At 43.3% G+C, this 14,148-nt stretch overlaps 2 protein-coding genes and 1 pseudogene across 2 annotated transcripts; all 3 read left to right on the forward strand.

The window, feature by feature from the left end:
* The first annotated feature begins 7,037 nt into the window (after positions 1–7,037).
* LOC147957464 (uncharacterized) lies at positions 7,038–8,466 on the forward strand (annotated as a pseudogene).
* Positions 8,467–9,748: 1,282 nt separating this feature from the next.
* LOC147957465 (uncharacterized) lies at positions 9,749–11,650 on the forward strand. Its single transcript, XM_087537897.1, has one exon. It carries the CDS (start codon positions 9,749–9,751, stop codon positions 11,648–11,650), a length of 1,902 nt encoding a protein of 633 aa, XP_087394023.1.
* Positions 11,651–11,771: 121 nt separating this feature from the next.
* LOC147957466 (uncharacterized) lies at positions 11,772–13,549 on the forward strand. The gene is made up of 4 exons (XM_087531707.1): positions 11,772–12,419; positions 12,505–12,588; positions 12,673–13,011; positions 13,508–13,549. Exons 1-4 carry the CDS (start codon positions 11,772–11,774, stop codon positions 13,547–13,549), a joined length of 1,113 nt encoding a protein of 370 aa, XP_087387833.1.
* Positions 13,550–14,148: the final 599 nt, after the last annotated feature.

Below are 14,148 nucleotides of genomic sequence, written 5' to 3' on the forward strand. Positions count from 1 at the left end.
TTCAGTTCTCTCTCCATTCTCGGCTCACTTTTGCTGAGGCAAAGTTGCATCTTGTTTTCTTTTCCAATCTCGTGATGGAGTGGACGAAACTAGATATGCATGAGGGCGAAGGTATAGAGAGAAGTTGGCATTGACGTACACGTACGGCAGCTGGAAAGAAGCTACCCGTGATGCGACATCGTCTAACGATCGAAAACACATGGAAGTCAGTGAGGAAACTGCAAAGCTGGTCGACTCCATCTGTGTTGATCGATTATGTTGATTACCAACCCACTTTGTTTGATCTCAATGACAGACATCAGAGTGCTCTAAAAAAATCGCTGTTTTCTTCTGCAAAATCTGTAACTCCAGGATTTATACTGTAATGTTAGCCTGACACTTATGTCTGTTTGTTGGAGTTCTTGGGCTGTTTGAATGCTTTGCTTTTCAGTTGTACAGTGGCCTTCTCTGCGGTTGACCTGAATGAACTATACATGTTTTGTTTGTTGGAATCTAATGCTGAATTTATTGCTCTGACTGCAATGTCCTTATATTTTTTATATGAATTGTAAAGAATGAATCTGTTGCTACCCTGAAATGTGTCAAGACCATCACAACTTTGCACTCATTTTGCATTTGGTGGAAAAAATTGTTTCTTGTCTATCAGATCGTTGCTAACTACACAGGGATGATTGCAGCCATCATGTGGTGTTCAATGTCTACACTAATATAAATAAAAGCTAGAGTGTACATTGTCGTGAAGATTACAAATGGGCAGATGTAAACAGAAATAATAACATAACTCGGTTTTGCTAAAACACAGCTGACTGAGAAATAGACTGGTCTCGTCACATGGCCATTCACACGGCCGCACCTCGGCTGCGTGAGGAAGGTTGTACTGGTGCTTCGGAGTTTCCTTAGGACTCCGGCTCGAAGAACCTCTGAATCTCCACTTGAGTATTTTCTTTTCTTCTGAAATTTTAGTGCATCAAGATTAAAAGTGAACAAAACTCAACAAAATTGATAGAAACTACTCCCACAAATGTCTAGAGGCTATATCATGCATCAAAACTTCTGTGGACCATATAGTTAATATCAACATGCAAGCTTAAGAACATGATCACGAAAGCAGCAAAAATTTGCAATAGATAAAGCACTATAACAAAAACTAATTGGACCATTGGAGGAGTCACATACCAAGGATAATCATGGCATTTTCACATTATTAACTTTGGTTCCCCCCCCCCCCCACCCGGGCCTGTGGCACCCTGGTGCACCGCCCTGGGGTGTGTTCAGTGTAAAAAATTCTTAAATGTTATGAAAAAATCACACTAAATTTTCAGGGCATTCTGAGAACTTCTATTTTCGGGACGTTTTGTTTATTGTATGGATATTTTAGAAAAAAGAATAATCATGGTATTTTTACTTTATTAACTTTAAATAACAGATAGCAAATAGTGGGTACAGTATGTTGTGCTTACTAACGACCACATGCCCCTAAAAAGTAAATCATTAATAAGGTTGACCAAGTGTTATTAACAAACCATTTTCGAATAACATGAAACCGAGGAATCTTTGTACAACACTACGTTACCTCAATGGGGATATGCATCTCCCCAATAATAAGAGTTTCATATTTCATTTTGATAGAAGGAAGAGGAAATTTAAAACCTCCAATAGTGATTGTCGAAACTTTTTCAATACAATTGACACCGTTCACTTGGAATTGTTTCTTGGGAAAGTGTACGTATGCTCATTACCATTAATATGAAAATTGACTTTACCTTTGTTGCAATTAATAATAGCCCCTGCAATTTTTAAAAATAGTCTATCAAGGATAATCGACATGTTGTCGGCCTCGGGCATATCAAGTATAACAAAGTATGTCAAGATAGTAACATTTGCAACTACAACAGGCACATCCTCACAAATTCTAATAGGTATAGAAGTTGATTTATCAGCCATTTGTAATCATATTTTAATAGACATGAGCTTATTCAAATCTAGTCTTCTATATAAAAAGAAAGGCATAACACTAACTCCAGCTGTCAAATCACATAAAACAGTTTTGACATAGCTTCTTTTAGTGGAGCATGGCATAGTATAGGTATTCCCGGATCTCCTAGTTTCTTAGGTACTCCACCCTTAAAAAATAATTTCCAAGCATGATGGAAATTTCAGCTTCAGGTATCTTTCTTTTATAAGTGACAATATCTTTCATATATTTAGCATATGGGGCCATCTTCAAAATATCAGTCAAACGAGTATGCAATACTGGCCTAAGCATTTCAACAAAGCGCTCAAATTTTTCCTCATCCTTATTTTTAGATAGCATAGTAGGAAAAGGCATGGGATTTTGAACCCATGGTTCTATTTCTTTACCATGCTTTCTAGAACAAAGTCACTTTTATCACATCTTTTCTTCTTAGGAGGTGGGTTATCAAGATCAACAACAAGTTCTATTCCTACATTATTATCAAGTTATTTATCGTTGTCTGGTTGAGCACCAACATGAACATCATTATTGTCATTATCACTAGGTGGATGTTCATTACCAAACTGTGTCTCAGCATCAGAAATAGAAACCTAATTACTATCTCAGAAGGTTTTTATACCTTAGGTTCACTAGAAGCATGCAGAGTTCCATCATTTTCTTTTTCTTTTTCTTGTTAGATGAACTAGGTTCATCATTATTAATTCTTTGAGAATCTTGCTCTATTATTTTACGATGACCTTTACGATAAAGTGTCTCCTGGGTCATTCTACCTCCTCTAGTAATTACTCTAACATCATGATCATTCAAATTATTATTCATCTCATTAAGCAATTCATTTTGTGACATTTTCTAGATGTGTTTGAACCATGGATGCATGTCTACTCAAACTTTTAACATCGTTAGCAATTCTAAATATCAAGTCACTCAAACGTTCAATCATGAAATCATTGCATTTCAATTGCTTTGTAACATGCATATTAAAGTGTTCTTGCTTAACAAGGCAGTTATCAAATTCATCCAAGCATTGACTAGCATATTTATTATAAGGAATATCACCTTCATCAAATCTTATAAGTTTACCTCTACTACCTTTGTCGGGGGTATTGAGTCCATGTATTTCTTCAATAGATGGTAAATTCTTAACATCTTCAACATTAATACCTTTTTTTTTCATAGATTTCTCCAGGACTGATGAACGGAATACCTCTCTTTTTCGGTGTTGGTTTAGATGGTGGTTCAGGAAGTGTCCAATCATTATCATTTCTCAATGTATTATTCAATAGTTCTTCAGCCTGTGCAATAGTTTTTTTCTTGAAAACACAACTAGCACAACTATCTAGGTAGTCCTAGAATCATCGGTTAGTCCATTATAAAAGATATCAACTATTTTTTCTTAAGAGGATGATCAGGCAAAACATCAAGTAACTGGAGAAGGCTCCTCCAAGCTTGAGGGAGATTCTCTTCTTCAATTTGTAAAAAGTTAAATATTTCCTGGAAGGCAGCTTGTTTCTTATGAGAAGGAAAATATTTTTTAGAAAAGTAATATATCATATCCTCGGGACTACGCACACAACCAGGAGCAAAAGTATTAAACCGATTCTTAGCATCACCCTTTAATGTGAAAGGAAACAACTTAAGAATAAAGTAGTAGCAGATATTTTGCTCATTGGAAAATAGGGTGGCTATACCATTCAATTTAGTAAGGTATGCCACAATAGTTTCAGTTCCATTACCATAAAAAAGATCAGATTCCACCAAAGTAATTAAGTCAGGATCGACAGAGAACTCATAATCCTTATCAGTAATAAATATAGGAGAAGTAGAAAACTTAGAATCATATTTCATTTTCTCCATCATAGATTTTTCTTTAAGCTTACATAGTAGTTTCTTAACATCCTTTCTATCATTACAAGCAGGAAATTCTATAGCTATCTCCCCATTCATAACATAACCCTCAGGTACCTTAGGCATTTCAATTCTAGGAGAGCTAGATCTAATAGGTGAACCATAAATTTCATCAGTTTCAACATTTTTAATTTATTTAGCTTTAGCAAGTTGTTCATCAAGATATTCACCTAGTGACACAGTTCCATTAAATAGAGTACTAGGATCATTCATAGCAGAAGTAGTATCATCAATTACTTGCGACATATCAGAATTAATAGCGTCTGGTGGTGGTGGCACAAGCCTACTCAAAATAGAAGGTGAATCAAGTGCATAGCTCGATGGCAGTTCCTTATCTCCCCTCGTAGTAGAGGGTATGATCTTGGTTCTATTATTTTTCAGATTCTTCATAGTGATCAATAGATATAAATCCCAAGTAACTCAGCAAATAGAGCTATGCTCCCCGGCAACGGCGCTAGAAAAAGGTCTTGATAACCCACAAGTATAGGGGATCGCAACCGTTTTCGAGGATAGAGTATTCAACCCAAATTTATTGATTGGACACAAGGGGAGCCAAAGAATATTTACAAGTATTAACAGTTGAGTTGTGAATTTAACCACACCTGGAGAACTAAATATCTGCAGCAAAGTGATCGGTAGCAATAGTAGTGGTAACGGTAGCAATAGTAGTGATAACATTAGCTGTAGCAGTTTTATAGTGATTATAATAGCAGAAGTAGCGAAAGTAACTTAACAAAGATCAATATATGAAAAGTGCAGGTATTGGATCAATGATGGATAATTATGTTGGATGACATTCATCATGTAATAGTCAGAACCTAGAGCGACAGAGAACTAGCTCCAATTCATCAATGTAATGTAGGCATGCATTCTGTATATAGTCATACGTGCTTATAATAAGAACTTGCATGACATCTTTTGTCCTACCCTCCCGTGGCAGCGGGGCCCATAAGGAAATCTAAGGGATATTAAGGCCTTCTTTTAATAGAGAAAAATAACAAAACATTAACACATAGTGAATACATAAACTCCTTAAACTACGGTAATCACCGGGAAGAATCTCAATTATTGTCACCTTGGGTTATGCCGATCATAACATGTAATTGGTGCATACAACTTGCAAGACAGGATCAAGAATACAAATATATTCGTGAAGACATAAAGGGTTCAGATCTGGAATCATGGCAGTCGGGCCCTAGTGAGAAACATTAAGCATAGCAAAGTCATAGCAATATCAATCTCATAACATAGTGGATACTAGGGATCAAACACTAACAAAACTGACTCGATTACATAATAAATCTCATCCAACCCATCACCGTCCAGCAAGCTTACGAATGAATTACTCACTCCCGGTGGTGAGCATCATGAAATTTACGATGAAGAAGGGTCGATGATGATAACGACGACGAATTCCATCCTCCGGAGCCCCAAACGAACTCCAGATCTGCCTTCCCGATGAAGAACAGGTGGTGGCGGCGGCTCCGAATCATAAAACGCGATGATTCCTTTTCTCAATTTTTTCTGGATGAATAAGTATTTATAGAGTTGAAGTTAGGGTTGTCAGAGCTACCAGGGGCCCACAAGCTTGCTAGGTGCCCCCTGGGCTTGCGGCGCCCTAGCGGCCCCCCTCTAGTATTTCTCTTCGCCAGTATTTTTTATATATTCTGAAAATAATCTCCGTAAAGTTTTAACCCAATTCAAAAACTTTTATTACTGCACAAAAATAACACCATGACAATTCTGCTGAAAACAGCATGAGTCCGGATTAGTTCCATGCAAATCATGCAAATTAGAGTCCGAAATAAGAGCAGAAGTATTTGGAAAAGTAGATATATTTGGGACGTATCAGGGTACATTGTTGTGTCCGTCAGTGCTTGTGCCTAAACCCGCATCCAGACACCGTCGGCGCTCGTCAGTCTCTAACCACACAAGGTGAGCTACCCCATGGCATCTACTGTGCTAATACCACGACAGTTGGCGTCCATCGTGGGGCCGGCTGCGACGCCGACCGGAGTCACATTTCGGACGGGATCCTCCACTCCCTCGAGCGAGCGCGTTACATACGGCCTAGTCATCATGTTCGGGGCACTTGACTGCGGCGACACGTAAGGTGACCAACCTCCGCGGCGCCCGAGGTTTCGGTGAGGTGCTAGGTTGGGGAGCATTTGGGGATATGTTTTGGACGTGAATTTGGAAGATGAGTCATCGCGACCACCACGACCACAACCATGGCCACGGTCACCATCGCGATCTCCAGTGCTGCCATCGCGAGCACCAGTGGCAAGGGAGCCCAAACCGTTGCCAGGATGGTGGGAGCCGGTGCCGGAGCTGTGCCCCGAAGGCTCATTGTGATCGCCAGAGTGGTCGCCGCGGTCACCGCGATCAAGGTCGTTGCCAAGGCTGCCACCAGTGGTGATGGAGAAGGCGAAGGCGCTCGTGTCCGCGCCGCGCTGAGCGAGGGAGTCCTCCGCAAGGAGCAGCCGGGACATGACGACATCGAACGGCAGCAAGGGGACGGTGTCACCGAGGACAATGCGGATCGTCTCGAAGCACCGTTTGAGCCCATGGAAGAGCTACATGGCGAGGTCGGCATCCGAGACGGGCTGTTCGACGTCCACAAGCCCATCGGCAAGCACCTCCAGCCACCATGCGTATTCGGTGATGGGGAGATCGCCCTGCTTCAGGTTCCGATACTGCCGCTTGAGCTGCATGTATTTTACGGCGCGGCTAGCAAGGAAATAGTCATGGATGCGGCACGAGAGCTGGTAGGCGGTGGTATCATCGTCCATAGGAAGCAGATCGATGAGGGAGTCCGCCACGACGGAGTAGATCCAGAGGGCGATGTGGATGTCAGGGAAGTTCCACAAGTCATTGGGGTGGGCCGGCGGCTTCTGCTGAACATGGTGGGCGGCGTTGTATGTGAGGAGGACGAAGAGGAAGAAGGCACGCCACTTGTGGTAGTTGTGCTGGGCAGGATCAAGTTTGAACTTGATGTGATTGGTGATATGATCGTTGAAGAGATTGCCGTAGCGAGAAGCAGGTGGGGTGGCGATGATGGCCGGTGGGTAGCAGCTGGAGAACAAAGGGACAAAGAGGATGGTGAGGTATATGCCGGGAGGGAGCCGCCAGAGAGGGTCGAGTAGGAGCCAGAGACATGGCCGGGGAGGAAGTGGCGTCCGCGGGCTGCCATGACGCGCAGTCTGATACCGAAGTCTGTATTGATCTCAAGGTTACAACAGGTACATATAGCGAGGACCAACGAGTTGCCCTATACAAGTGGCACGCTGACCTAGCAACAGTTGAGATCCAAAAGAATAGGGACGTGCACGACATAGTATGTCAATTTTTGAACCGTCGATTCCGGATCGGACCACGCAGACCACCCTCCAATCCTCAATCCAATGCTACGGAATCGAGCAGAGGCCGCCGCCGTCGGCGTCTCCGGCCTCCCGCCGGACATGCTAGCCAACATCCATGCCCGCCTGTGCCTCATCGACCGCCTCGCCTTCGCTGCCGCCTTCCGCATGCCGGAGGCGCCGTGCCTCGTCCTGCCCGGCGACGTCTCGGAGACCGGCACGCTCTTCTCGCTCGCGGACCACCGCTCCGCCGTCGTGCGCGCCCCGGGCCCCGACCACCTCATCTTGGGCTCCTCACCCTCCCGCGGGTGGCTGGTCACCGCCGATGTCTTCGCTCGGCTGCACCTCGTAAACCCAGTCACCGGCGAGCAGCGCGCGCTCCCGGCCATCGAGACCATCCCCTGCGTCGATGCCCAACACAGGGGCTCCGTCTTCTCGTTCTAGGAGAAGCGGTTCATCAGGGGCCCCCCGCCATACCCCGACGGATTCGCCGCGATGACCCCTGGCTCGATGCGCCGCTACTTCTACCGCAAGGTCGTCCTCTCCGACTCGGCCGACATTGCCATGCTTATCACCAATCTACGGTACGGTGCCGTGGCCTTCGCCACGGCGAAGGTCCGCGTGTGGAGGTTGGTGCCCTCACGCCACGGCATCGCCAAGGCTGGGACGAAGTGTGCCAGGTGGCCGAGGCCGCCCTCGCGCGACAGCATCGAGGATGCCGTCCACCACGAGGGCAGGTTCTACTCGATTACTTACTCCGGCGAGGTGGAGGCGTGGGAGCAGGACGCCAATGATCCCGGCGTGTTCACCAGTGTGGTGGTAGCACCAGGGAAGCCCTGGTGCGACCACTGCAAGTACCTGGTGATGGGGTCGGGCGGTCGGCTAATGGTCGTGCTCAAGCAGTCTGATAAGATCACACATCGGTTGACATTCAAGGTGCAGGTCCTTGACGCTGGTGCCAAGCAATGGAAGGAGGCGGGCGACATTGGCAACTCCGCGCTGTTTGTTGGGGTGAACGGTTCGCTGTGCGTGTCGATGACGGAGCACCCTAAGCTTAGGGCCGGCTGTGTCTACTACACCGCCGACGATCTGTCGTTGTACTACCCTGACAACCAGCGTGGTGCCGGGTTGTTCAGTCTCAAGGACGGCAGGGAGGAGAAGGTCGATGGCCTTGGGCCGCACCGGAACAAGCCGCCGCCGGCGTGGTTCACACTTTGCATCCCATGATAGGTTTGATGATTGATTCGGATTTGGTAGCTTGGGTGGGTTAACTTGCATTTCGCAAAACATCAAACAGGGGTGGCCATTTTGTTTTAGGAAACATTGGGTGGGTTAATCAGTTTCAACTTTATGCTATGATGGTGTTTTCAACCAAAATTGTTAATCGTTTAATTATCGCCTTGTGAGGTTTCTCGATTAACAGGTTTAATTTCAGATGAGAGCAGTAGTCATAGTTATCTAGAGTGAAATGCATGGTTGGTCCATAAACTCAAATTAAAAGCACACTTTAGACCACAAACTCAAAATCTGCACAGATTAGGCCACAAACTAGATTATGAGCACACTTTAGGCCAAAAAAACGTTTCGGAGGTCTGATCCTGCACACATGGCTGCCACCTCGGCTAAGACTAGACCGCTCTGCGAGTGTTATCTTTCCCAGGGTGTTAATTGTAAAATGGACGAAACTGAAATCCCGCGCCAATCACGGCTGGACCAAGCCCTTCCTTTCTCGTACTCTTCTCTGGACGGTTTCCGTGGAGCAGGACGATCGACGGCGACCTAAGGCGGCTCAACGCCGGCAAGCCGTGGATGGCTCGGCTGCGTGAGAAAACCGATCCTCCACCCTTATATGGTATGATCTTCCTCCTCTCCTCTTCTCTTTGCTTCTGTGTCCTCTTCCATGGAATAGGGCATATGTGATCATCGACAATTGGATCTTTTCTTTGTTGTTAATCATTTTCGATGGATTGATGCCAAATTTCTGTACTGAGGTCTAGTTTGTAAGCATGGCTGCCGTTTTGTTCCTATGTGTGGTGATATAAGGGGGAAAACCTGAACCTTTACACTCAGTTTAAACTGAATATATATGTGCAAAAAAACTGAACCCTTACACTTGTTCCTATGTGTGAAAATCTGCTCCGGACAGGTGGAAGAACAAATCGTATTCAGTGCAAAAACTGAAGCTTTACACTTTGTTGTAACTGAATATATATGTGGGAAAGAACTAAACCTTTACAAATTATTCCTATGTGTGAAATCTACACTGTCTAGGTGAAAGAACAGATCATTTTCGGTGCTAAAACTGAACCTTTATACTCTGTTTTAACTGAAAAAATGAACATCTACTCATGTTCAGCGCAAAAACTGAACATATTCTCATATTTAGTGGAGAAACTGAATATATATGTGCCATATTCATTGCATGAACTGAATATAGGTGGTGATCTAAGGGGAAAAAACAGAACCTTGCACTCTGTTTGAACTGAATATATGTGCACAAAAGTAATGTATGTGCATTGTAGGTCTCAATGATCCAGTGTTCACTATTGAGGTTCATCATGGTGGATTTTTCTGTGGTTTGGGAAGCAACAAAACATATATTGATGATAAAATTGACTTCTTTGACTTTTGTGTTGTTGAGGAATGGTCAGTACTTTATATTGTGGATTTGTTGGAGAAATTGGGCTACCCCGACAGTACCAAGTACAAGGTGTACTGGTTGCTGCCTGGCCACACAATTGCTGATGGTCTTTTCTTTGTGTGCAATGATGATAACCTTCAGAAGCTCATTTCTTCAGTGCCCAGGGACAACAATATAGTTCTTTATTTGGATCAGATGTATTTGATTGACAATAGCATATGGGATGATGTGTTGATAGAAGCAAATGCTTCAGAACAGCCTAGTATCATTGTGAATCAATGCAAGCCTACAGAGCAGTTTTCAGGGCAGCCAGAGGGAGATATCACTCGCCAGATGGATGAGAAGCTGGAGAGATTGCAGAAATTTAAGAGCTTGAAGGAAGATGGTAGTGACAGTGACAGGCTTGATTCAGATGCAGACTTTTTTGACAGTGACAATGATCCATTTGATGGAGATGATGATTTGTTTGCCGCCTTTGTGGATCAAGATGTGAAAGATTCAATGATCCCTGACAAAGGTAGACAACAAGTTCAAGACAATGAGGTGAAGGACAAGGATAAGAAGGATAAAAGGAAGAGGGAAGATTCTGATGGTGAGCTTGAATTACCAAATTCTGAAGATGAGAACTTCAAGTTCAAGTTCAAGTCATTCACATCAGTGGACATGAAGGAACCCGAGTTTAAAGTTGGAATGTTCTTTTCAACTGTTGAGCAGTTGCGAGAAGCAATAGATGAATATAGCATAAAAAACAGAGTGCCTGTGAAGAAGATCAGAAATACTAGAACCAGGGTTGAGGTGATATGTGTTGAAGATTGTCCCTGGTGCTTGTATGTAAGTCATGACACCAGGTCCAAGAGTTTGCTTGTCAAAAGATATATCAATGAGCACACCTGCAGCAAAGAGTGGGCTATCAAGGCAATGACGGCTCCATATATTGCCAAAAAATATCTTGAAGATATCAGAGATAATGAGACGATTGATGCACAATCATTGGGGAAAAAAGTGCAAAAGGACTTCAACTTGGCTGCTGGAAGAATGAAACTACAAAGGGCAAAAAAGAAAGCAATGACTGTTATTAGAGGTGATGAGGAGAAGCAATACAATTTGCTTTGGGATTATGCTCAGGAGATAAGGAGATCAAACCCAGGGAGCAGTGTCTTCCTAAACTTGGATGTTCATGGTTTGTTCCAGACTATGTACTTCTCCCTTGATGCTTGTAAGAGGGGGTTCTTAGAGGGCTGTAGGCCTCTACTTTTCTTTGATGGTTGCCACTTGAAAACTAGGCATGGTGGTGTGATGTTGACAGCAATAGGGATTGACCCTAATGATTGTGTTTTTCCAATTGCAATGGCTGTGGTGGATGGGGAGAACAAGAATAGCTGGAAGTGGTTCATGTACACTTTGAAGCGAGACTTGAACATCAGCAACACTGCAGCATATACCATCATGTCAGATAAGCAGAAAGGTTTGATACTTGCAGTAGAACAAGAATTTTCAGATTGTCCACATAGGTTTTGTGTAAGACATCTGTACCAAAACTTCAACACGATTCACAAGGGGGAAGTTCTCAAGGATCAACTTTGGGCTTGCGCTAGATCTAGAAACACAGAACAGTTGGAAAGAAACATGGAGAAACTCAAGTTGTTGAGTCCAGAAGCACATGCATGGCTTGATGGGCACCCACCAGACCAATGGTGTAGAGCCTTCTTTGATTGTTTCTGCAAGAGTGACACACTAATGAATAATCATTGTGGAGTGTTCAACAAGTAAGCTACTAAACATATATGTGTTCATGTTCTTTGTGCCATTCATGTTCTTTATAGTGATCTTGTTCTTCATTACATGCGCACACAGATACATACTTGATGCTAGAGAGCTTCCTATCCTTAGTATGTGGGAGAAGATAAGGATGCAGCTTATGCACAGAATGGTTGAGTATGCAAGGATTTGTGAGAACAAATGGACTGGCAACATATGCCCCAAAATCATGGACAAACTGCAGAAGAATGTGAAATATGCAAACAATTGTTTTCCTCACAGATCTGGGCATGGAGTATACGAAGTCAAGAGCAAATCCTTCAACTATGAGGTCAACATGCTGCAAAACAGTTGTGACTGCCGGAGATGGCAACTAACAGGCATTCCATGTTCTCATGCAGCTACTTGCATGAGAGAGGAGAGAATAAAGCCCGAAACACGGATAGCAGCTTGTTATACAAGGGACAAGTATATGAAAACTTATGGACACACTATCTGGCCAGTTAGGGACAAAAGTTTTTGGGAAAAGACAAATGGAAGGGAAGTGGGAGCACCATTGTATAAGAAGAAAGCTGGAAGGAAAGCAAATAAAAGGAGAGAGCACCCATCAGAGAAAGAACAAGGTACAAGGCTCAGCAAGCATGGTGTGAAGATGCACTGTAGCCATTGCAGAGACCCTAACCACAAGAGGCCAGGTTGCCCTATCCTACATCCAGAACTGAAACTTCAACCACAAAGAAGAAACAATGAAGAAGATATTGATGATCCTTCTATTTTAGAGGTTAAAAAGAGCAATCGTTTTTATTCCTTAGAGCTAAACGAATTGTTATATTTAATGCAGCTAATCTTTGCTTCATTATCTTCAGCATATTGTTCCTGAAGAGGGCATTCCTGAGTTAATTCCAACACAATGCAGTGAAACTCTAGTTGACGAACTGCTAGTAGAAGAAGTACATATAATCATTTGAACAAATTGTTTAATACTCTATTTCAGTTACTACTTCCCACTAATCCTTGCTTTATTATTTTTGCAGATCACTGAGTTGGAGAATTTTCACAGTCGAAGGAAAGGTCCACTGCCTAGCAATGCTTTCGTTGAAGAGCACATAAATAATATTCCTGCTCCAAGGGCAACAACAGCAACAAGGGGAGGGATGGCCATAGCAAGGGGAAGAGGAAAGGGGAGAGGAAGGGGAAGAGGAAGAGCAACTAGCTCTGCTACAAGTACTTCTATACTTGATGATGCTGTGCCAACTACCAGAGGGAGAGCAAGAGCGAGAGGCACTACAAGGAGAGCAAGTACAAGCAGGGTCACAAGAAGTATTTCTGTAGTTAATGATGCTATAGGAGCAAGTGGTGCTGCTTCAAACATGGTAGATGATGTCCCAAGAGCAAGCACAAGAAGACCAAGAAGTGGAGGAAGAGGAGATGGTGCAGCCAGAGAGAGAGAGAGAAGTATCAAACACGGAAGATTGTACCACTTGCTCTTTGGGTCTCATTAGTTAATTTCCTGGTTTCTGTCATGCTTATGAAAATTGGAGATTTGGTTGTGATACTTTCTGGAACTATGAAGTTGTGATGCGAACTTGGAACCTTTCACTTTTTTTAGGGAATGGAACCTTTACTTTTGGAACTACGTAGCAGTGTCATATTTATTTCATCAAGCAAGCTTATGAGCATAATCATGTGCACTGTGATGTTATATTTCACATGAATCTGCATGTTATGTGCACTGCCATGTTTATTTCCTGAAGAATGAGGACTTTTTGAAGATTAGTTGTGATTTTCATCTCCTGAATATTGTATGACAGTGATTTTCATACCCCTAAAGATTGTACAACTGTTAATCATTTCCTGAAACTAATGTAGTTAAAGTGTACACCAATGCAGAATATAATTCAAATGAAATAGTCACTATTGTCCAACTTTATCCTTCATTAATGTACCAGTTTACAGATACATCACACGGAGGTGCATATAAATTGGGCATAACATCTCACTGTCCATACACCCTCTTCTTCGCACTAAGAAAAAGAACAGAAAACACAAAATTAAGATGATCCTGATATTCTTCAGGGCACTGACTAGCTGCACTAGCATCTTCATCAAAAGCACCATTCTTCACAAGAGCAGCACCTTCAGTTTCTCTATGACATGAGCACTAGTAGTCTGCTCTTTGACATCAGTACAATAACTCTGCTCATGATTGAAAGGGGCAACTTCTCCAGGATAGACATCCTTGACATCCTTGATGGCCAGACCAATTTTACCAACACAATCCTTGTACTCCTGTTCCCATTTCCAGAAATTGCAAGGATCTTGCCAACCTAAACAACAAATATACAACGAAAGGTTCAGAATTTTGTGTAACCAAAAGAAAAAATGGATCAACACCGGCGCCAGCGAGCTCTGTCGGCAGCTTGTGCGCTCATGGCACCCTTGCGGGCCAGCGACCGGCTCTGCGGAAAGGCACCGGCGAGGGCGCGAGGCTTCCTCTGCCTGAGCAGGCT

The sequence above is a fragment of the Triticum urartu genome, chromosome 7A (assembly GCF_056163025.1).
Source record: "Triticum urartu cultivar PI428250 chromosome 7A, HENAU_Tu73, whole genome shotgun sequence".
Taxonomy (NCBI): Eukaryota; Viridiplantae; Streptophyta; class Magnoliopsida; order Poales; family Poaceae; genus Triticum; species Triticum urartu.

What these genes read in the sequence shown, in the direction of transcription:
- LOC147957465 (XM_087537897.1), top strand. Translation starts at nt 9,749, where the DNA reads ATGTGCATTGTAGGTCTCAATGATCCAGTGTTCACTATTGAGGTTCAT.
- LOC147957466 (XM_087531707.1), top strand. Translation starts at nt 11,772, where the DNA reads ATGTGGGAGAAGATAAGGATGCAGCTTATGCACAGAATGGTTGAGTAT. An exon ending in ACGAACTGCTAGTAGAAGAA is followed by an intron (nt 12,589 to 12,672) that starts GTACATATAATC and finishes TTATTTTTGCAG; the next exon opens with ATCACTGAGTTGGAGAATTT. An exon ending in GTGGTGCTGCTTCAAACATG is followed by an intron (nt 13,012 to 13,507) that starts GTAGATGATGTC and finishes AAACTAATGTAG; the next exon opens with TTAAAGTGTACACCAATGCA.